Source organism: Castor canadensis, chromosome 13, assembly GCF_047511655.1.
Source record: "Castor canadensis chromosome 13, mCasCan1.hap1v2, whole genome shotgun sequence".
In the NCBI taxonomy this organism is placed as follows: domain Eukaryota; kingdom Metazoa; phylum Chordata; class Mammalia; order Rodentia; family Castoridae; genus Castor; species Castor canadensis.
Genome location: NC_133398.1, coordinates 37,270,217 through 37,295,028, shown reverse-complemented (window position 1 = coordinate 37,295,028; position 24,812 = coordinate 37,270,217). Strand labels below are relative to the sequence as shown.

General features: G+C 39.3%; 1 protein-coding gene across 4 annotated transcripts in view; it reads right to left on the bottom strand.

Annotated features, from left to right (window-relative positions):
* Positions 1-2,114: 2,114 nt before the first annotated feature.
* Gne (glucosamine (UDP-N-acetyl)-2-epimerase/N-acetylmannosamine kinase) overlaps positions 2,115-24,812 on the bottom strand; it is a 53,703-nt gene continuing 31,005 nt past the window's right edge. For all 4 annotated transcript variants that reach the window (XM_074051466.1, XM_074051467.1, XM_020164378.2 and 1 more), the window contains 9 exons: positions 24,341-24,493; positions 21,717-21,929; positions 18,521-18,608; positions 17,450-17,660; positions 16,601-16,730; positions 15,756-15,977; positions 13,690-13,872; positions 4,648-4,764; positions 2,115-3,850 (listed from right to left, as the gene is read on the bottom strand). In XM_074051466.1, coding sequence (XP_073907567.1) covers positions 3,615-3,850; positions 4,648-4,764; positions 13,690-13,872; positions 15,756-15,977; positions 16,601-16,730; positions 17,450-17,660; positions 18,521-18,608; positions 21,717-21,929; positions 24,341-24,493 — 1,553 coding nt within the window. In that variant the 3' untranslated portion in view covers positions 2,115-3,614. The remainder of the gene's footprint in view (positions 3,851-4,647; positions 4,765-13,689; positions 13,873-15,755; positions 15,978-16,600; positions 16,731-17,449; positions 17,661-18,520; positions 18,609-21,716; positions 21,930-24,340; positions 24,494-24,812) is intronic.

The following is a 24,812-nucleotide window of genomic DNA, read 5'->3' as shown; positions in this document are numbered from 1 at the left end:
CTCCCAGATGGGCTCATTCATCATTATCCCTTAGTTTAGAGTCTTGGATAGTGTATTTCCACAGGAGTCTGTCTGGGTTACATGGTCTTTTGTAATTCATAGTCTTTACTATCCTTTGGATTCAGCAAGTAAACCTGAGTTAGAATGGCATGAGTGTGTGACTCTTGATTCCTGAAGTTTAAAAATACATTTCTAATCCTAGTCACATTTCATATGCCCATTAGCCCCTGTGGATAGCTAGCATCCCAACTGGACAGTGTAGATTATGGGACATTTCCATCATCCCAGAAAATTCTTCTGGACCATACTAATCTATACAATAGGTACTTTGAGGAAACCTTGCTCCCACATTCTCTCAGAAAACCTGTTTAGTATGTGGCACTTTTTAGTTATGTTGTAAGCAACTAATAAAGCTATCTTTCATATACTCACCTGGTATTTCCAAATTGGGGAATGAAGCAAACTCCTGTAATAGTACACTCAGGAAGGGGGTTAAATCTTGCCATTATCAAGAAAGAGTCCATCATCTCTCTCTGAATGCTAATAATGTGTGGATGGGAGAGGCACTTCCATTACTTTTCCTCCTTCCTCCTTTCCCAGCTTCTTAAGTGTGGCTTGCTTTGATCTGGGTATTTCTGGCCCATGTTCATTCCCTTTAGCAACGTCTGATTGCACTCACTGTTGTTCACAAGCCATGTTTCCCCTAACCATTCATAATGCCATTCAAAATGTGGAAATCTAATTTAAGAATCAGTTCAAAGACCACCTCCATTAATGCCTTACTCTCTCCAGTGAATTCCCATAACCCTCTGCCTGAGACAGCTTACTTTTTGGTGTTTTCTTGATATCACTGTCTGACCAGTATTGCTTCCCACACCAGATGGGCTTCTTGAGGGAGGATGTGGCAGTTTTAAAATGTGAACAAAAGCTGACATAATATGACAAAAGTGATGCTGTGTGAGTTCCAAGGCTAGGTCATAAAAGGCAACTCAGCTTACAGGTGATTTATTAGAACACACTATTTGGTAGCTCCCAGCTACACAGAAAAAGGTCTACCACTCTGAAGCCATCATGCAGTGAGAAAGCCCAACATAACACAAGAGAAACCATGATAGGCCAGTTCCTAGATAGTCCAACCACAGTGCAAAGACACTGTGAGCCAGACCTGCCAAGTAGAGCCTTTCCCAAGTTCCTGATTCACAGTTACTGTGAAAGAGAAAACAATTACTGGTGTTTTCAGATCTTTTATATTCTGTTATATGGCAGTGGTAACCTGAGGTGGTGTGAAAGAGAAAACAATTACTGGTGTTTTCAGATCTTTTATATTCTGTTATATGGCAGTGGTAACCTGAGGTGGTTTCTAGTGGACTTCATAAAAGGAGGGAGCTAACATAAAAGGAATCAGGGGTGATTCAATGGGTTTTCAACATTTTAATTTCAAACCTCCTCTTGGGGCCACTTTGGATTTTTTTTAGTGAAGTCAAAATTTAAATATGTAACTGCTTTCTATTAATAGGCTTCTTCTTGGTTAAGAAAACAATAATATTAGATTCCTTAAATTATATAATCTTCAAAATGTAAGCCAGGCAACGATATAAATCTGTTCCAGAAAAGGAAATGCTTTTTTTAGCTAGTGAGTTAATTAAGAAAAAAGCAAAATACAACATTTTTAAGATTGGAACAAGAAAATGTATTTTTTTCTTGGGAATTTGGTTCAGAACAGTAACATAAAAATATATACATTAAATAAATTACGTGATTTAACCATATGTAATAATTTATGTCCAAATATATTAGTCTCTCCATGGATTTAATAAAAACTAAGATTTGGTTTTTAATTCCATATCATTCTTTCAAATATTTAGCATGAAACTTGGTAGCAGTAGCATTGTTTGGTGTACAGTGATTATGGGTTTCACCAAGGAATGATTGGTGCCCTTTGGGGTACACCATCTACCTACTCCAGATACTGCTAACAGGACAGCCAGTGTCCTTCCCAGCAGTCACTGTGGAATGTCTGAACAGTAACCAGGCTCCAGAGATGATTTAAGGGGTTGGTAGAGTTCTAGGAGTTAACCAACCTGTCTTTTTTACATTAACCCACCAGGAAGTCATTCAGTATTAAAACCTTCAGTTTAATTTATATGTCAACACTGAACATTACATTGTAAAAGCCTTTTTTCTAAAATAAAAAATCTGAAAAATATACGCATATGCTTTTTTTTTTACATTATCTAAAAGTACTCATAAAACCCTGTCACTAGATCAAATACTGTCTGGCAAGATTTCCATAGCAGAGAGGAATATTCATTAAATTCACAGCTGAAAGATAGAGTCAAGAATAAATCAAGTCATTTGCAACTCAGATATTCTTGCTAAAACTTTGTAGCCTAGAGTAAATTACAATACGTTAACATTTTGAAAGTTTTTGAAATGAGAAGTCGTGTGACTTAGCAGGAAAAGCACAGAAGGACTTCGGATCAAACTCTGGAGTCAGACGCGCTACCGTTGCGCCACGAGGCCCGCCGTTCGGATCAAACTCTGAAGCTCACTAGCCCCATACTTTCGGTGTGTAACTCAAACACTAATTTGGATATGTACCTCACAGATTGTGAGGTATTTAGGATAATGTATATGAAGCACCTCGTTCAGACCCTGGCACACAATAGGCACTTAGTAAGCGTTGGTTAATAGTATTTCTTCCAGGTTGTAATTAATAGGCAGAACTTTTACTATTGTGTTCTGCCATCAATGAAAGCACAGATTCTTACTATTAGAATCCAGATCCATGGATCTAGTCTCTAGGTGTTAACACATATAAACACTGCCTTCATAGATATTCTGGAGTCACAGGCAACATAGTATGAAAAGCTCTGAAGGGAGAAGTGTACACTATCAGGAGCAAAGATCCTTTGGGGACAGTTAATCTCCTTTCAGAGGCTGTAAGTCCTGGCTTCTTAGCTGTCCCTAAGAAGATAGGGATAAGGTCACTAAGGCCATTGTAATTCAGATCCCTGGTCTAAAGTTCTGCCACAGCACAACATCTCTCAACAAAGACATTTGGGGTGACAGATTTGTCTAGTATCTTGACTGCAGTGATGGTTTCACAGGCTAATACATAAGTCAAAACTTACCAAATTGTGCATTTTAAAAGCTACTTAAATAAAGCCATCTGAAAAAAAGTTTTCTGTAACCCTTGATAAGGTTTTTCTTCCGTCCTCTGACTAGATCCCTTTCTAGGGTCTGAGTCTGAGGTGGAAGTGTTAATAACCTAACTGTCGTATGAGGCTCACGTCCTAAGGAAGGCCTACATATCTAAGTGGTACCTTAGTAAGTGGAATCCTCAGGCTTCCTGGTCTATTGCAGCTCCTTTTGGCACAGAAAGTTGTGACTGGAATTTACAGGGTTTACACTAAAGTGATCCCTATTAGGAAAGTATCGAAGAGCAGCATCTACAAAAATATGTGTGGGCAAAGGTGAATTTGGGAAAAACACTTATCTGCCAATGTCACCAGCACTTAAACACCAAATTTTCTTTTTAAGAAATGCTCATCTTAAGAGAAGAACTCCACTAGGGAGGGCTAGGTCTCTGTCCATGTCCATTCCTGGGAGGCCTAGTGGATCCTGCGAGTTGTGTAGTCCAGAACCATGCTGGCAGCACCAAGCAGAGCAGGGTCGACCAGGTCTGAAACCACCACATCCACATCCTGCACGGAGGACAAGGCTTGATGGCGGATGACGTCTTTGACAATGTGGATGTAGTGACTAGCCAGCACTCCAGAGAGGATCACGAGGGAGGGATTCATAGTGTGGAGAATGTTCACAACACCAAGTCCCAAAGCAGTTCCAGCTAAAGGAAAACAAAAATTAAGTCTCTGAAAGAGAACTTAAAGGGCACAGTGGCACACCCCTGTATTTCCAGCTACTGGGCTGAGGCAGGGACTGTTTGAGCCCAACCCACATCAATCTGCTTCCTAATCTACTGTTATTCTTGGGCTCTGAAGGATGAAAATCCTGTGCAGACTGCTACCATGATACCAACTGATGCTCTTCTGTCTTTCCTGGACCTCACAGCTACCAGCTGTCCCTCCAATTCTACCTCAAGGTCAGCCTGGGTAACCAAATAAGACCATCTGAAAAAATGGGAGGGTAATTGGGGGTGTGGCTGAGTGGTAGAGCACAGGTCTACTATGTACAAGGTCCTGGATTTAATCTCCAACACTGCAAGAAAATTTAAAATTAAAGACTTACATATAAAATATACTCTCAACTGTATAAAAATTACAGAAAAAATGAGTAGAAAGACTGGGAGGAAATCTTAATAGTTGGTATCTCTGAATGTTAAAACTCATCAGTGGTACTTTTTCTTATTATTGGATATTTTGGATATTTCTCTAAATATCCTATAAAAGTGAGCAAGCAGTATTTTCAGCCATAAAACCAAACCAAATCAGAAACCTGTTTGAAAAGGCAATGATGCCAAATACCTTTAATGCATTTCCTCTTGCTTTCTGAGTAAATAGGAAAAAATACCTCTGAACAGACAATGTAGATCACAGCCTGAAGGAAACCGAGGGTTCTCTGTGGGAGCCCTGGGATGTCTGGGATCACCCCCTGTGGCACAGCTGCCCCAAGCCACAGGCTCACCTGTTCTTAAGATGCTTTGGGCCTTTGCATTGCCAAGTTTCGCAGCTTGGATGAGATGGAGCGCACCCACAGCTTCATCTTTTGGGACCGACATCCCTTCCACCAAGAGCAGGTCCTCTGAGCAAGCAAGGAAAAACAGTCATTAGTAACCTGTGGGCAGCCCGGCGGGGGTGGGAGTGGAGGGTGCCCATACTTATACACACTTACAACTGTGCCTATTGGCAGCAAGTCCTGAGTGAGAAGGTGTTTTCTTTTCACAATTGCAAAGTGATTTACCATCACAAATATCCATATACATTGCCCCCAAAGCCTCTGCTACATGGTTATACATAATCCAGAACTTGTCTTGCTGGCAGATCCTTGAGTCTGACCATCACCCCCCTACCCTCTGGCTCCCTCATTTCCATTAGACTCCTTAAATGTTCTTCCTCCTCCATTATCAGACTCAGCTCCTCCCTCATGCATCCCAGATACAAAGCTGCAATACTCACCAGTGCCCCATGGTGTATGGCAGCGGGGCTTAGTGGCTAAGGAATAGACAGGCCTGGACAGCTCCAACCCTGCCACTACTAGCTGCATGGACCTGTGCCTATCACTTCATCTCTGTGTTTCTCTTTTCTAGAAGACTGGAGCAATAATACCTTGGTTTGTTTTAGGGATTAAATGAAATAATGGCCATAAAGTACCTATAGTGCTGGCTAGAATAAATGTTAAATAAACAGTAGGCACTTTTGTTGGTATGATATGGTTTGGATAAGTGTCCTTCAATGGCCCATGTGTCAAAGGCTTAGTCAGCCTGTGATGCTATCGGGAGGTGGTGGAACCTTTAAGAGGTGGGGCCTAGTAAGAGTACTTTAGGTCACTGGGTGCTTAGATCTGAAGGGAATATTGAGACCCCAGACCCTTCCTCTCTCTTTTGCTTCCTGGCCACTATGAAGTGAACTGGCCTCTGCATGTGCTCCTGCCATGGATGAAGTACTGTGCAGCAACAGAGCCAACTACATGTGGACAGGTACCTCTGAAACTGAGCTAAAATAAACTTGCTAAGTTATTTATCTCATGTATTTTGTTACAGTAACAGAAAGCTAGCTGATTAACACATCAACCCAGATCTATCAGTCTCCTAATCTATTATTTTTGGGCTCTGAAGGAAGAAAATCCCCAACCATGCAGACTACTACCTAGATACTGACTGATGCTCTCCTGCCTTCCCTGGGCCCTGCAGCGACAGCTCTCAATTCATTCTCCCTCATTTGTTCTCTTCTATGCCTGTTCCTCCTCTTAATCTTTCCTACCCTAGTTATCCAACCAGAAAACTGAGTCACTCTAGAACTGTCCCACTTAAAGCCATCCTCTATTCAACTACCATTTCTCCTGTCCCCTAAAATAAAGTTACAGTTTAGTGAATAGAAAATTCAGATCCAACTCTTTGCCCTAAAACTGTTCAGTGGTTTCTCTGACATGCTGGTCCTACTTTCCTCCTGCTACACTATACCATGTCTTGCCATTTAGGCACCAGCATCAATTTTCCATGCCTGGAACAGCTCTTGTCATCCAAACTTGCCTGATAATTTCACTTATCCTGATGCTCAGTTTCCAGGACAGCACCCTGGTACTCCCTTTGCTTCTATGAAGAAGGTGGGGAAGGACCTCTGGTGTCCTTTTTACATGTAGCTGCATTCCATGGCCATCATTCCCCATGTGTTTTGCATTGTATTAAAATGATTTTAACTGAATCTCTTGCATTAGACTAGAATCTATCCTAACTTTCATAACTTGTCTAGAAACAGCTTTAATTCAAATAGATCTCCCAGTATTTGAAAACTGAAGTGTTCTTCCATTTATTTCTTCATTAAAATGTGTATTTACATTAAGGGATTCCAAGATGGCAACTAGAGGGAGGAAGCAGAAAGCATGCTTCCCAAAGTAAAATCCTGGAGAGATGCTGGAGATACACATTACAGGAAAAACCACTGAGAAGAGGCAAAATTTTGACTCCTCCACACCCCCAGCCCGTGCACAGCATCCCCACTCCACGTTAAATGGAGAAACCAGGAGGGCTCCCGCGTCACAAGATGCCAGCTCCCAGACCGCTTGGGAAGACACAGGCAACAAGGTGAGCTATGTGGTATGCAGTACTCCCACAGACAACCCTGGGCCAGATCAGCATAGCCCCCTGGACAGACTGACCCCCACCCAGGGAAAAAAAGAAAAAAAAAACTGAATAATAAGCAACAACAACAAAAAAGACAAATAGCAAAGAGGGTGGGGCACCCTGAGCGCCAAAGATGGGGGCAGGGGCAATCCCTCATGGAACTATAAATAAACAAGCCAGCTGGAGAAGGCAGGAGCGGCGATACCCACCCAGCAACCAGAAGCGGGAAAGCTTGTAAAAGTGGTGATGGGAGGAAAACTCCACAGGAGAGGGGGGAAGGGACACTTCCCACGTGAACTGTAAAATAAACAAGCTGGTGGAGAAGGCAGGTGTAGCATAACCTCCCTCAGTGTGCTTGGAGAGGGGAAAACTTGTAACAGTGGCAGTTGTGCCCAGGAGAACTCTAAATAAACAAAGCCTGAGGGGCTAGGTGAGTGTTAAGCTCACTCCTGAGATCTGCATAAATAAAGCCTCCAGCAACAGCAGGCTGACAGCAGCGGGCAGGTGAGACACAGCCTCAGATAGCCATTCACAGAATTGTCTCCAGATTCTTTTTTATTCTCTCTTCCTTTGATGAGAAAACAACCGAACTACACCTGCATGCTGAAAAACTTACTGAAACTGTATTGCATTTGAACATTGGACACTTTGTGGTGTTTTGGGTTTTTTTGGTTTTTTTCCCCTTTGATGAGACAATGACAGAATTACTTCTGAGACACCATCTCCAGGATTGGAGACTGAGTGACAAACACCAAAATTATTAAGACTGAAACTTTATTGCATTTGAACATGGAGATTTTTTTTTTCAATCCTCTCTCTGTCTCTCTAATGCTTACTGTTGATTAGCACACTATCTCTCCCTGTTTATATCTTTGAAACTTTTTTGTTTTTTTTTTTACTTGTTTGTTTTTCCCTTTTTTTTCAACCTTCTTTGCTTTCCCTCTCCTCTCACCCTTCCATTCTAAATATCACCATTGTTATTATTACAAGCTATAAAATACTTAATTGAACACAGTATAGGGACATAACAATACCAAGGGCAATGACGGGAAGACAGGGGAAACCAGTTTCCCCACAGCAAAAAATTAATACAGGAACCAGAAGGAAATGAAGAAAACAGATACTCAGGTCCAGACTCCAACAAAATGAAGATAAACTATGCCAAAGAACCCAATGAAACCCACAAGAATAATCTAAAAGAAGAAATCCTACAGGTAATCAATGAGAATTTTATAGAGATGATACTGGCTATAGTCAACCAAAATGTACAGGAGACACTCAAGAAATTCCAAGACAATAAAAATAGAGAATTTGAGAAATCACAAGAAATAAAAGAAACCATAGAAGCACTGTATAAACACCAAAGTGAAACAAAGAACACAATTAATAAAGAGATAAATAACTCAGGATGAAAATAGACAACATTAAAGAGAAAGGGACTCAGGATATAGAAAACCTCAGAAAAAAGAATGAAACAGAATTGCAAAACAAAATGGAAGGCCAATCCAGCAGAATAGAACAAACAGAAGACAGAATCTCAGAATTCGAGGATGAAATGGTAATTAAAAGAAAAATCAAAGAACTATTAATTAAACAACTCAAGACCTGTGAAAAGAAAAAGCAAGAACTCACCGACTCCATTAAAAGACCAAACCTGAGAATCATGGACATTGAAGAAGGAGAAGAGGTGCAAGCAAAAGGAATGCATAATACATTCAACAAAATAATTACAGAAAATTTCCCAAATCTAGAGAAATCTATTTCCATATAGATGCAAGAGGCCTCCAGAACACCAAACACCAGACCAAAATAGAACTACCCCATGGCATATTATCATTAAAACAACAAATACAAAGACCCGAGAAAGAAGATTAAAGGCTGTAAGAGAGAAAAAACAAAAAACATACAAAGGTAAACCCATCAAAATCACAGCAGTCTTCTCAACAGAAACATGAAAAGCAAGAAAAGCTTGTGGTGAGATCTTCCGGGCACTGAATGAAAATAACTTCAACCCCAGGATACTCTACCCAGCAAAACTATCATTGAAAAATAGATGGAGCAATAAAAGTCTTCCATGATAAGCAGAAACTAAAACAATATGTGACCACAAAGCCACCACTACAAAAGATTCATTAAGGGATTTTTTCACACAGAAAGTGAAATCCAACATAACCATGAAAGGGCAGGCAGCACCAAACCACAGGAAAAGAAAAAGCAAAAAAGTAGAGGGTAACCTCGATTTAGGTACACACAATCAAACCTTCAAACAACTAAGACAACTAATGACAGGAATCACCACATATCTATCAGTACTAACACTTAATGTTAATGGACTTAATTCCCCCATCGAAAGGTAACATTTGACGAACTGGATTAAAAAGGAAGATCCAACAATCTGTTGCTTACAGAAGACCCATATCACTGACAGAAATAAGCATAAGGCTTAGGATGAAAGGCTGGAAGAAGATTTACCAACCCAATGGCCCCCAAAAACAGGCAGGAGTAGCAATATTTATCTCTGACAAAGTAGACTTCAAACCTACATTGATCAAACAAGATAAAGAAGACATTCCATACCAATAAAAGGGGAAACAGACCAAAAGGAAATAACAATTATCAACCTATATGCACCCAATGTCAATGCACCCAATTTCATCAAACATACCCTAAAGGACCTAAAAGCATATATTAACTCCAACACAGTGGTTGTGGAAGACTTTAACACCCCATTATCATCAGTAGATAGGTCATCCAAACAAAAAATCAATAAAGAAATCCTAGATCTAAAATATACAATAGATCAAATGGACCTAGTTGATGTCTACAGAACATTTCTTCCAACTTCTACACAATATCCATTCTTCTCAGCAGCCCATGGAACCTTCTCCAAAATAGATCATATCCTAGGGTACAAAGCAAGCCTCAGCAAATATAAGAAAACAGAAATTATACCATGCATTCTATCTGATCACAATGCAATAAAACTAGAACTCAACAACAAAAGTAAAGACAAAAAACATGCAAACAGCTGGAAACTGAATAACTCATTGCTTAATGAACAATGGGTCATTGATGAAATAAAAGAAGAAATTAAAAAGTTCCTGGAAGTCAATGAAAATGAAAACACAACCTACCAGAACCTATGGGACTCAGCAAAGGCAGTCCTGAGAGGAAAGTTTATAGCCATGAGTACATATATTAAAAAGACTGAAAAATCCCTAATCAATGACACATCTCAAACTCCTAGAAAAACAAGAACAAGCAAATCCCAAAACAAATACAGAAATAATAAAAATAAGAGCTGAAATAAAGGAAATAGAAACCCAAAAAACCATACAAAGAATTAATGAAACAAAAAGTTGGTTCTTAGAAAAAGTAAACAAGCTCAACAGACCCCTGGCAAACCTGATTAAAATGAGGAGAGAAAAAAACCCAAATTAGGAGAATCAGGAATGCAAAAGGGGAGATAACAACAAACACCATGAAAGTCCAGGAAATCATCAGAGACTACTTTGAGAACCTATATTCAAATAAATTCGAAAATCTTAAAGAAATGGACAGATTTCTAGATACATATGATCATCCAAAACTGAACCAAGAGGATATTAATCACTTGAATAGATCTATAACACAAAATGAAACTGAAGCAGCAATCAAGAGTCTTCCCAAAAAGAAAAGTCCAGGACCTGACGGATTCTCTGCTGAATTCTATCAGACCTTTAAAGAAGAACTGATACCAACCCTCCTTAAACTGTTCCACAAAATAGAAAGGGAAGGAAAACTGCCTAACACATTTTATGAAGCTAGTATTACACTTATCCCAAAACCAGGCAAAGACACCTCCAAAAAGGAGAACTATAGGCCAATCTCCTTAATGAACATTGATGCAAAAATCATCAATAAAATAATGGCAAACTGAATTCAACAACACATCAAAAAGATCATTCACCACGACCAAGTAGGCTTTATCCCAGGAATGCAGGGGTGGTTCAACATTCGAAAATCAATAAACGTAGTAAACCACATTAACAGAAGCTAAGACAAAAACCACTTGATCCTCTCAATAGATGCAGAAAAAGCCTTTGATAAGATCCAACATCATTTCATGATAAAAGCTCTAAGAAAACTAGGAATAGAAGGAAAGTACCTCAACATTATAAAAGCTATATATGACAAACCTACAGCCAGCATTATACTTAACGGAGAAAAACTGAAACCATTCCCTCTAAAATCAGGAACTAGACAAGGATGCCCTCTATCTCCACTCCTATTCAACATAGTACTGGAATTCCTAGGCAGAGCAATTATGCAAGAAGAAGGAATAAAAGGAATACAAATAGGTAAAGAAACTGTTAAAATATCCCTATTTGCAGACGACATGATCCTATACCTTAAAGACCCAAAAAAACTCTACTTAAAAGCTCCTAGACACCATCAATAGCTATAGCAAGGTAGCAGCATATAAAATCAACATAGAAAAATCATTAGCATTTCTATACACTAATAATGAACAAACTGAGAAAAAAATATATGAAAACAATTCCATTTACAATAGCCTCAAAAAAAAAAAATCAAATATCTATGTGTAAACCTAACAAAAGATGTGAAAGACCTCTACAAGGAAAACTATAAACTTCTGAAGAAAGAGATTGAGGAAGACTATAGAAAGTGGAGAGATCTCCCATGCTCATGGATTGGTAGAATCAACATAGTAAAAATGTCGATACTCCCAAAAGTAATCTACATGTTTAATGCAATTCCCATCAAAATCCCAATGACATTCATCAAAGAGACTGAAAAATCTACCGTTAAATTTATATAGAAACACAAGAGGCCACAAATAGTCAAGGAAATACTCAGTCAAAAGAACAACACTGGAGGTATCAAGATACCTGACTTCAAACTACATTACAAAGCAATAACAATAAAAACAGCATGGTACTGGCACAAAAACAGACATGAAGACCAGTGGAACAGAATAGAGGACCCAGATATTAAGCCACACAACTATAACCAACTTGTCTTTGACAAAGGTGCTAAATATATATGATGGAGAAAAGACAGCCTCTCAACAAAAACTGCTGGGAAAACTGGTTAGCAGTCTGCAAAAAACTGAAACTAGATCCATGTATATCACTCTATACCAATATTAACTCAAAATGGATCAAGGATCTTAATATCAGACCCCAAACTCTAAAGCTGGTACAGGAAAGAGTACAAAATACTCTGGAATTAATAGGTATAGGCAAGAACTTTCTCAATGGAACCCCAGCAGCACAGCAACTAAGAGATAGCATAGATAAATGGGACCTCATAAAACTAAAAAGCTTCTGCTCAACAAAAGAAATGGCCTCTAAACTGAAGAGACCACCCACAGAGTGGGAGAAAATATTTGCCAGCTACACATCAGACAAAGGACTGATAACCAGAATAAATAGGAAACTTAAAAAACTAAATTCTTCCAAAATTAATGAACTAATAAAGAAATGGGCAAGTGAACTAAATAGAACTTTCTCAAAAGAAGAAATTCAAATGGCCAAAAAATACATGAAAAAATGCTCACCATCTCTAGCAATAAAGGAAATGCAAATTAAAACCACACTAAGATTCCACCTCACCCCTGTTAGAATAGCCATCATCAACAACACCACCAACAACAGGTGTTGGCGAGGATGCAGGGAAAACGGAACCCTCTTACACTGTTGGTGGGAATGTGAACTAGTACAACCACTCTGGAAAAAAATTTGGAGGCTATTAAAAAATCTAAACATTGATCTACCATATAATCCAGCAATACCACTCTTGGGGATATACCCCCAAAGACTGTGACACAGGTTACTCCAGAGGCACCTGTACACCCATGTTGATTGCAGCACTATTCACAATAGCCAAGTTATGGAAACAGCCAAGATGCCCCACTACTGATGAATGGATTAAGAAAATGTGGTATCTATACACAATGGAATTTTATGCAGCCATGAAGAAGAACGAAATGTTATCATTCGCTGGTAAATGGATGGAATTGGAGAACATCATTCTGAGTGAGGTTAGCCTGGCCCAAAAGACCAAAAATCGTATGTTCTCCCTCATATGCGGACATTAGATCAAGGGCAAACACAACAAGGGGATTGAACTTTGAGCACATGATAAAAGCGAGAGCACACAAGGAAGGGGTGAGGATAGGTAAGACACCTAAAAAACTAGCTAGCATTTGTTGCCCTCAATGCAGAGAAACTAAAGCAGATACCTTAAAAGCAACTGAGGCCAATAGGAAAAGGGAACCAGGAACTAGAGAAAAGGTGAGATCAAAAAGAATTAACCTAGAAGGTAACACCCACACACAGGAAATCAATGTGAGTCAATGCCCTGTATAGCTATCCTTATCTCAACCAGCAAAAACCCTTGTTCCTTCCTATTATTGCTTATACTCTCTCCAACAAAATTAGAAATAAGGGCAAAATAGTTTCTGCCTGGTAGTGAGGGGTAAGGGGGCTAAAGGAGCGAGGGGGGAGAGTAACAGGGGGTGGGGGGAAAAGGGGAGAAATGACCCAAACATTGTATGCACATATGAATAAAATAAAAATTAAAAAAATGTTTAAAAAAATAATAAAATGTGTATTCAGTGCCCACCCTGTGTTCTACCCTGTGCTGAGAAAACAGAAGTGAAAGAAATCTTTCCTGCTCTCTTGGAGCTCTAGGCCCCAGTCTACCTCTCCCCCAGAGAAGAATTTTAATTGGGGTCAGGACCAAGGATGCTCTGAGTATCAGTATGAAGGAAGTGGAAAGGATAAAAGTTCTGGCTGCAGTGTCTGGTTCTCTTTGGAATTTCTACTTTGAAGTACTTATCTACCATTTGGTTACTGATTTCCTAAGAGAAAGACACCAACCATCATGTAGCTTTTTTGCTTCCCTCTGCAAGGCCATTCCAGAAGCATATGCTTCAATACACCCATGGCTTCCGCAGGAACAGTCGGGCCCATCCAGAGACACAACGAGGTGACCAAGCTCTGCAGCACAGAATGAGCTGCCATGGATCAGTTCATGCTGATGGATGATTCCACCACCAATTCCTGCAGTGAAAAACAACAATCACTGGCATAGCATGCTACCTGCAACAGAAAACTAAGATATGGCAATGCCTTTTCTGTGAGCAAAGCTTTTGCCTATTTTTCTAGATAGTTGAAGCTTTCTATGCACCAAAACTTCATTTGGCAATATTTTGGAAGGAAATATTTTTAGCAGATCTTCTCATGCCTTGTGTCCCATCAGCTCGTCTATGATTTCAAACATAGCTGTGGTGGACAGTTCAGGGCATCTGACTGGCCTCATATAAGTAGTATGCCTCTCAAGCACACACTGCCTGCTTCTGTGTGCCAGGGCCTTCTCCTACACTAAGGTGAACACCTCGTCTGCCATGAAGGCCCAGTGCCCAGAGGCAGCTGTCAGCCAGGGGAGACAGGAGACTGCAGACCCTAATGACAATGCTGGTGGCACTCTTCAGAGCTTCTGGAAGATTTCAGGCCCCACTGCCCTTGAAGCAACTTTGGTAACACATCCTTTGATGGTTTTCTTGTTTCACCTTTGCCACTCCTTCCTACTTCTCAGGATCACCTCCAAAAGAAAACACCTAAGTCCTTATATTAGACTCTGTTCTGAAGGAGAGACAATCTTTCTAAAATGTATCACGTAGCCTGCTACTGACTCATGTTACAAATATGAATGTCTTTTTTTTGGTGGGACTGGGGTTTGAACTCAGAGCTTTGCACTTACAAAGCAGGTGCCCTACTGATTAGCCATACCTCTAATCCATTTTGCCTGGTTACTTTGGAGATGGGGGTCTCACAAACTTTGCCTGTGCTGGCCTTGAACCCCATCTCACTTCCTTATAGCTAGGATTATAAGCATGAGCCATCAATGCCTGGTTAATGGCATTGATGGAGATCAGGCGTTTTTAAGGAGTAAATGGCATTTAAGAGCTGTCTTGCCATTACTTCTCAACCTCTATCCTTCTGACTTGCAGTTTATCAACCTTTCTGAGCTAAGTATCCAAGCTTGCTAAAACTGGGAACTAAAGTATAAGAGTTTAAAGGGGAAGTGGGGTAATATAGAGTTTAAGTACACAAGATTATTTATTTTATTTACTTATTTACTTAAGAAGCAGGCATAGCTTTGCAAGTTTGAAGCTAGCTGGGGTACATAGCAAGAGACCCTGTCTCCATGATGGCAATGAGTAAACTGGCAAAATTGTCAGAATCAACTTTTTTGGAACTCTAGACACTAAAAGTTTGTAACAAGCAGGGGAATGGAAAAGAGAAAAAAAGAAGGAAGGGAGGGGAGGAAGGGAGGACTGGAGAAAGCAGCTGGATCTCATTAAGAGCTTTCTGGCGTGTTAACTTCCCTGGACACTCACTTCTCACATTGGCAATGACCTTGAACAACAGCCACATTCTCAGTACAGACATCAGTACCAGATATTAGTACCTGAGGGGGGCAGAACCAACTTACTCTCAAAAACTTAATGGTTATTTGATTTGACCTACCTGATAGTTCCCTGTAGACCAGTTCAAACTCACTCAATTGGGAACTACCACAGGGCTTGAGGGGACTTACACAGGAGTGTTTATTAAAAAAAAAAAAAAAATTAAAGGTAAAATTATTAGTCTCTGCTACATAGAACAAAGGATAAGGGTTGGGACATATAATAGACTAACCAAAAAGACAGGGAGGGAAAGCTAAGGAATAAGAAGCTTTGGGGAATAAGAACTCTGGGAATATAGAAAGACCCCTCTTGACTATAGCTGGACATGTGCTCAGAAAGGCCCTAAGCTCTCATATGTGGTTCACCTTCAGGTTCTATTCAAGCTAGAATAAACACTAAGGCAGAGTTGTAACTGGCTGACTGAGGGTTAAAGCCTGTCGGAGCACCCATTCTAACTCCTCAAGCAACACTTACCTGTGCCTGTGATAAGTGTAACAAAGTTCTCCAGTCCTTTTCCTTGGCCAAATTTCCTTTCTGCCATGGCAGCACAGTTGCCATCATTGTCTACCCACACAGGGAGATGCAAAGTGTTGGACAATGGGGTCCTGAGATCCACAGAGTTCCACTCTTGTATCAGTTTGGTTGAATGCAGCACGATTCCTTCCTGAGGATTTACACGGCCACCTGTGGAAATGCCTGAACTCCACCACAAACAGGCAAAATAATGCTGATTAGCAATCTTAGGAAAGCATGCCAGCTTCTTGCTCACAACACAAATTAATTCACCCCAAATCTCCTAACACAAACATTTCCAAGGACTGTGAGGAAATATCAGGCAATTCTGAGGTAAATCTATAGTTCTCCCCAGATTTACATAACTATTCATGCTTCTCCCATAGTGCTTGTTATCCCAGGAAGGCCCCATGCTTTGTGCCCACACAGAGGACCTGGAGCCATCTACACAGCGGGCAGACATTGACATGATAATCAGTCAAGCATCAGAACTTAGTAAACTGTGTATATAAAAATGAACATTTCTTCCCAGGTGCTGGTGGCTCACACCTGTAATCCTAGCTACTTGGGAGGCAAAAGTCAGGAAGACTGTGTTTGGGGCCAGCCCAGGCAAGTAGCTCGTGAGACCCTGTCTCGAAAATACCCAACACACACACACACGCACACACACACACACACACAAGCTAGTAGAGTGACTCAAGTGATGGAGTGCCTGCTTACAAGTGTGAGGCTCTGAGTTTAAACCCTAGTACTGCCCCCCCATACCCCCCAAAAAAATTTCTTGGATTTATAATTTATCATCTCACCTACTCCCAAAATCCTGCAGTTCAGTTTTACAGCTTCAGCTGCAGCTTCCACACACATCTGTAGAATTAAATTAATTCTCTCTTCATAAGTTTTGGGATTGAACTGGGTATACTTCTTAACTATTTCACCCTAAAACAGGAAAAAAAATAGGTCTGTCTTAGTGGCCTTAGCTAAGGAGCCTTTTTCAGATAAATCAGACATTGCTATGAGACAGGTGCTGCAGAACGTTGAGGATATGCTGTACTACTCAAAAACGTGCAAATGTGGCTGGGCACCTATGGTTCATGCCTGTAATCCTAGCTACTTGGGAGGCTGAGATAGATGATCATGGTTTGAGGCCAGTTGGGGCAAAGAGTTTGCAAGACCCCCATCTCCAAAATAACCAGATCAAAATGGACTGAAGATGTGGCTCCAGCAGAAGAGCACCTGTATTACAAAATGGAGAATCCATGCAATTGATCATATCCTAGAGAAAGGTGGTCTCTTTGGCTATCTGTAGCACCTGTAGATACGCTCATCTGGGTGGTGATTCTGATCCGCATGCTCAATACTGCATACTCCAGGCTATACCAAAGTATAAAATTTCAAGTCTCCAGGGGCAAAAGGCCCCTCTGATGTCCAAAGGGCTCTCTCCATTGTCAACCTTGGATTCCCTGAGAATTTACTTCTTTCAAATGTTAATAATTGGTAAATAGTGAGACAAACATTGTAATGGATCCAAAAGTCAATATGACAGGCAAATGATTCCAAGCTCTCCTGTGTGTTTCTAGTCCTACCTTCCAACTATACATTTTAAAAATCAATTACTCATAGGGAATATAAAGTTAAGAGCTTAGCAGTGACTTTACCTTCATGCTGACTATTGCAATGCGGAGGTTAGTCCCACCAAGATCAATAGCCAAGGCACTCAGAGTTTCAAGAATATGGTCAATATCTTGAGAGATATTTTCCTTCACAGGAGGGAAGCAGAATTTCTTCTGTAGTGGCTCTTGAAGATCAATAGATTTGAGAAACTTCAAAATTCTTGGAACAGCATTTCCATCTCCATATATCTTTGAGCTACAGTATAAAAAACAATTAAATGCATCTGCCATACATTATATGTGGTATTAAGGTCATGGTTTGATGAACTCAGACTCCAGGTTGAAGCGATTTGTGCTTTCTTTTAAAACAACCTCTCTGAAATGAGGGTATAGCTCAGTGGTAGAATACTTGCCTAGCATGCATAAGGCCCTGAGTTCAATCCCCAGCATCACAAAAAATAAATAACATCTCCACAATGGATGTGTGTGTGTGTGTGTGTGTGTATTCCAAAACATCATGTAATTTTATCTACCAATTAAAACTGAAATCATAATTATACAGAAATAAATAAAATAACATCTGCTGTCTTCAGCAACATAGTAACTGAGTAGTTGCATTTTTTTTTGTTTTGTTTTTGATGTTTTAGAAGTTTTATCTTTACATTCCTAAGAAAATGCATCAATTTGAAAGAGGAAGGTTGTCAAAATTAAAATGGTGACTAGATCATTTTTTAAAGAAAATCAGTTACATACTAATATTTACAGAAAGTCAAATTAGGCTACAGTATTTTCTAGCAGAAGTACTTTAGTAATTAAGACAAATTTAAAATACTCTACATCAGCACCCTGGACAGAATTCTAAGGAGTATGATATTTGCCATCCCTGTCTCACCAGCAGTTAGGGGGCCCGAGCATAAGAAGGGAAGTTCTGTTAAGATGAGTAAACAGTGAGGCGGGGGACATTGGTCAGGTGGTAGAATGCTTGCCTAGCAAGTGTAAGGCCCTGGGTTCAATCTGACAAAAACTTATTAAATAATGATCAAGGTCAGCTTTCAAACAGTGCCTGAGATAGATTTCCCTCTTTAAATCTCTCTAAAAAAGAGGTTATATACTCACCAAGGGTACTGTTTACCAAACTGAAGGTGCAGCGCTTGCAATATCTTGTCTTGGGTGTCAGCATCCCGGACATGAAGGACGTTCTCCCCTAAGTAAATCCAGTGACACATTATAATCATTTGGAAAGAATAAAGAAGTTAGCTGTGTATTCATAATTAAGTCCTAAACCCAGCAGAATGCAAAGTATTGTTGGCAAGATTCCCATATAGCAAAACTTAAGAGCATATAAGGGAATATGTAATTTTAATATTCATACTTCACTAAGACATGCAATGTGGCAATTTTACATACCTAACTAGGATATTATTGCTTACTGGGATTTAGCAACAGGGTCCAGTTCACACTTAGCACTAATTAAATACTTTATTGAACAAATATACTACCAAACAAAATGTATTCAAGTGCTTTCTAAAAAATCAATTTTAAAGGCCTTTCTATTGAGGTCAATAAACACAAAAAAGGGAGAGATGCCAGTCTAACATAATTGGCACTTACATCTTTTAGTTTACAAGTACATTACTAAATGACAGACATCTAATATAGCCATTTCTATAGAACTAGGAAATAAATTTTTAAAAAAGAAAGATTTTTATGGACCCTATCTTTTATATCTTCCCCAACAGGCTAACTCTAAAGAGGATAAAGTCAATGACTTTCCTCACAAGAGCTCATGACTAAAGTCACTTTGCTATCAAAATCTGTATTTCTCATCCATTATGAGCAACTGAGGCAGATTCAAATATTCCCAAAGAAACACAGTGTGTGTTGTGATCGCTTATTCAACAACACCAAGCACTGCACTCAAAACTACCTCATCCCAGGAGTTAAATATGGTCAGCCATACTTATGTGTCTCCATTGTAACACCATAGAAAGTCTCAACCTTATGAAGGATTTTCTTGTCTTCTTCAGTAACAAAGTTTTATAGCCATGACTTTACTCCCAAATCGACCTACTCTGCCAATTCTTTGAATACAGTTTTCATAATTAGGTAGGTACATAACAGTTTAGATACTTGTTAGAAAATTAAAGAAAATAAATCAAATTTTTGTTTAATGAAATAAATAGATGGGGCTGGTGGTATGGCTCAAGTGGTAGAGCACTTGCCTAGCAAGATCGAAGCTCTGAGTTTGACCCCTAGTACCCTCCCCCAAAAAAAGAAAGAATGTGGATTAATTTGTTTTTTGGAGACAGGGTCTAGCTACATACCCAGGGCTAGCCTGGAACTTGCGAGCCTCCTGTTTCTGCCTCTGGGGTACTAGGATTACAGGCATGTACCACCATACCTGGCTAGGGTAGATTAATCTAGTATCCATGTACATTATCCATTAAGTCCACTCTCTCAACCTGCTCTGCCTTACATCCCTTACACCTACTCAGCTAGCTGTTTGATCATCTGGTTAGACAGTTGTTCAGACAATGGCTGCTCAGTTGTTCAGGCAGTCACTTTCTCTCCATACATCTCCCGACCAATGTGAGAGTTAATATAGCAAAGATAACCAGGTTTTTCAGTAGGCTTGGCTAAGAAAAGTGGAAGAGTGGTGGCTAGAGAGACATGTGAAGTCAAAGAGGGTTTTTTTTTTTTTTTATTGGTTTTTGTTTTGTTGGTTTTTTTTTTTTGCGGGGGGGTGGTACTGGGGATTGAACTCAGGGCCTCACATTTGCTAGGCAGGCACTCCACCAGGCATCTCAAACTTAACACAGTCATGAGAGAACTCTTCATTCTCTCCCTTCCCAAATCTGTTCCTCCTTCAGTATCCCCTATCAGGAAATAACACCCCCACTGCTCAATACAAAAATCTAGGTGTTATTAATTCCTTTCTTCCTTTTACAATCCACATGTAAGCACCAGGAAGTATGATAACAAAACCTAAATCTAACTTTTTTCCCATTTCTAATACTGATACTGCCTCTTAATCTAAGATACTCTCATCTGAACAACTGAAATAGCTTTAACTGGTCTCCATTTCCCTTCTTGCCCCATCTCACTCCACTATCCCTATAACTACCCAGAGTAATCTTTCTAAAATACAAGTTATATCATGTCATTCCCTCCCTTCAATGGCTCCCCATATACTTCAAAAAATTCAAATTACAAATTTGGTAAACCAATATTTTGGTTTATAAAAGCCTGTCTCCTTATCTGCATTTGGCTACTACTTTATAGCCCACACTGGCTTGTTCCCACCTCAGGGCCTTCATGCAGCTGTTTCCTCTGCTTCTCCCTGATCCTCACATAGCAGATACCTTGTCATTCAGATGTCAGTTTAAGTGCGATCTCCTCAAAAGAGGCCTTCCTTTACTAATCTAATGTAGGCCATCACATTATCTTGTGTTACAGTCTGCAAGGCACATAGAAATCCTTGTAGTTTTCTTTTTGCTTATTTATCATTTATCTCCCCTTCCACCAGAGTGCACGTTTCATAAGAGCTTAGCCCTTGTTAGTATAGTTTACTGCCAAATCCCACTGCTTAGAACATGGCAAGTACTTATTGAATATTTTCTTAATGAATCTGAAAGAATTTCCATCTCATGACTGCTATTTTCCTCGAAGAAATGGGGAGCAAGTAATATGCTAGAAATGAGCAGAGAAGATCTAAAGATAATAGGAAGTTGGGGTGACAATTATTAAGAACAGAGCTGGAACTAATCTCCTTAGTTCTAATCCAGTTGTTTTTCCATTAGCAACATACATTTTCTCATATATATAGCTACAGATATATATTTGCATGTAGTTAGTATTGGAACTTGAACTAATTAATGTTTGTAACAGGATCTAGCTCAGTTAGCACATTCATTATTAAGAATCCTACTTGTACTTTTGTTATTAATGGGCTCCTTACTTAGAATTACCATCTGCTAAAGTACTGAATGAAAGGACAGTACTTTATGAAACACTAGCATTCATATTCTCATGACACATTCAACCACATTGTCTCTTAAACAAGGCCATTAAGGACCATAATTAAGAACCACTTAGCTCTAATTGATTTCACAAAGACAATAAAAATGTAAATAGAGCTCTAAAAATTTGGTGATCCCTGTGTGCTGTTATAGATTCTAGATTGCAATGTCATTGAGTTCATTTGCCTACTTGTTAGTAAACACTATGCCTAGCACCAATATATGATACTTTATAATAATTAATACAAATACAGAAAGCCTCATCAGTTGAGATATACAAAAGGTGAAAATACCTGTTTCTCTTCCAATCTGACGTGTTCCTAGGTTGATCACAGGTGTTCCAAAAGCTCCAACCTCTCGTACCCCACAGCTGCTGTTTCCAATCATACAACCAGCGTGGGCAACCAGCTGTATAAACTGGTCAAATGGGACATGTTTTACTGCACGAAAGTTGGGATGATGCTCAATGCCTTTTTTCCGCATCACTCGAACCATCTCTTTGCTCCCTGTGAGAATGAAAAGACTTAATAATTAAATGGTTCATGAGACAAAGTATCACCTCATTTCAAGAAAACTACCCATAAAATCTCATACAAATGATTAGGAAAATAGTCAATTTTAATCACTTCTCTTTCCCATTCTTTTTGTTTGTTTGTTTTTGTGCTGGGGATTGAACCCAATGCCTTACACAAGCAAATGCTTTCTACCACTACTGATTTTTAGATGGGCATCTAAAATGTCTACCTATTTCTATTTCAACTCATCTAAACAGTAGCAGTTGGGGCTTTCCAAACAGAACTCAACAAAGCAAATACCTTTTATTAATACCCCAGTAATTCATTCAACAGCAATTCTTCAACAAGTAATTCTTCAACAGCAATTAAGAGGCTAAAGATAGGCTTTGAGATACTAAATGGGAATGTCATAGGTGCTATACACCAAGTTAATCAGAGAGCCTCTGCCCAACTCCGCTCACACTTATACTAACATTAGCTCAGCTGGGTAGCATTCCCACTTGTGTGGACTAAACTCCAAGAAAATACAAATAGATTCTACTACTGTGGCTAATATTTTAACTTAAATGCATAAATGATATATAAGATGCATCTTAAATATATATGAGGGAAAAGCAGTATCTCATGTTTCTCTCCTTCCTCCTCTATTCTGCTCTCCTAGCCATGGGAGGAAAAGCTGCTCATTCTATTGGTTAGAAGACAGGACAATGACCATAGCATGCTCTGCAATGGGCAAAAGCCATCTACTGCACAGAAGCTGTGCATACATCTGTCTCTTTTTTATATTCTTCATATGGAGAAAGTAGGAAAATGGGCTCAGGGCCAACTCCTTAGAACAGGACTGGCCACTTCTCTCCACACACAGTTTTGCCAGAGTATGCCAATCCTCATGTATAATCACTGCAGTACATAGTACTACTGTTCCAAGATTCAGATCTGGATTCACTTGAAGTCTTCTCTTTGAACTGAAGTCTAAACCACATGCACTAATCCAGTTTTCCAGAGAGTCTTCCATTGGGGAACTATAGGCACAACTGGGCATTAAGTAAGAAAATCAAAAAGTGATGTTTTCATACTTAGTTCTTTATTATTCCCTGTGTACAGTGTATCAAAAATCCACAGAGAATAAAGGCAAGTAGCAGACATAATTTAAATAATTCCCTTTAAATCAGGGGGCTACTTTCTTTTTTCTCTTCCTGTCTTGCTCCCTTCATCCCTTTCTTTCTTTCTTTGAGATGGTGTCATATTATGTTGTCCAGACTGCTCTCAAGTGATCTTCCTTCCTCAGCCTCCTGAGCAGCTGATACTACAGGTATGTGCTACCATGCTCAGCTGGCCCTTCTCTTTTATAGAGGAAAAAGTATCCCTAATTTTAAAGTGTACACAATCAGGAAAGTATATTACAAACAGAACATCATATCATTGAGAGATACATAAATATAAATATTTTTATAGAACTTAAAGGATTAGAAAATAATATATATTAAGGTTTTTGAAATATTGATACCTGACCACGTCTGGGTTAAGTATTCTTTTTTTTTTTTTTTCTCCTCAGCTAATACTTTGTTTTGTTTTCTCTAGCAGAATAGATCATTGGAGAGACACTGAGAGGGGGGTTCTTTCACAGTAAGGTGGTGGCATCTTGCATTGCAGAGAAAAGACCTGCCTCCTTTACCAAAAAATGCCTAAAAGCTCTGCAGTGAGTAATATCAGCTAACAATAGCCAGTATTTGAAAATTCCTCAGTGTCAGGCCCTGCTTTAGCACTTATCATTTATGTCTCAGATCCCCACTAACTTACCTATGGTCTCACTAGCATCAAAGTCCACAGTGCTGTCCACCAGGTGCTAATCACTTGGCTGGGGATGCCAGATCCCAACTGCTCACAGTCAAAATGACTTTAAGGTGTAGCTAACATAAATAATAGTAATAATGGCTATTTTACTGTAGTCAGTGGCATCATCATTTTCCTAGAGACATTCTTTCACTTTACTTCTAAGGTTTATATCTTGTGGCTCTTGCAGTTGGTAGAAACTGGAGGGAAAGAGACTAAATGTAAGAGCAAAATGGAGACTAAAGAGCTTTTGTAAAAAACATTTCTCTCTTTCTCTTTAAGTGTCTATCAGGCTTGCTGGAAGCATGCTCAAGCAGCAGAGTGCCTGCCTAACAAGTATGAAGCCTCGTACCACCACACAAAAAAAAGGTTTCTATTATACTTGCCAAAAGTATCACAATGTTTTGGTCTACCACAAAATAGGTAATCTTTTGAAAATTAGAATGCATTTCAGAGTAGATGGCCTTCAATGACAAGATGGGCAAGATAGGAAGGCAGTAAAGAGAAGAAGTAATTGAAACAAAATTTGGAAAGGTAGGTGGCAGAACGTCATTTTCAAATTCAATTACCTGCATCAATATTTGGAAACAGAACTAAGGTCCGTTTGTTAAATGAGATAAGTGCATCCAGTGTTAACTCAAACATCTTTATGGAATGCTTAATGTCTGTGGTCACAGGGTGCTGGAGCGCAACAATGTAATCTTTACATTTTACATCATCACCTGTTTAAAGAAACAATTTGTTAATAATCTTCAAAGAAGCAAATTCTAAAAGCAAGACCCTAAAGTTTGTGCTTTTAGAAATTCTACAGTAAAATCAGTTTGTCACATTCCAAACAGGGCATCCAAATTAAGATCAAATGAGAACTTTCATTGACAAGGTCTAAGAATCAGCAAACTTAACATTGTATAGGTAATCCCTACCACACGCATGAAATATACCTTTAAATAGTAAGAACTAGAAATTCATTGCTTTTAAACTCCAAATTATTCTTAAAAAAATGAATATTCTCAATTTCTACCTAATATTTTTGATGAATAA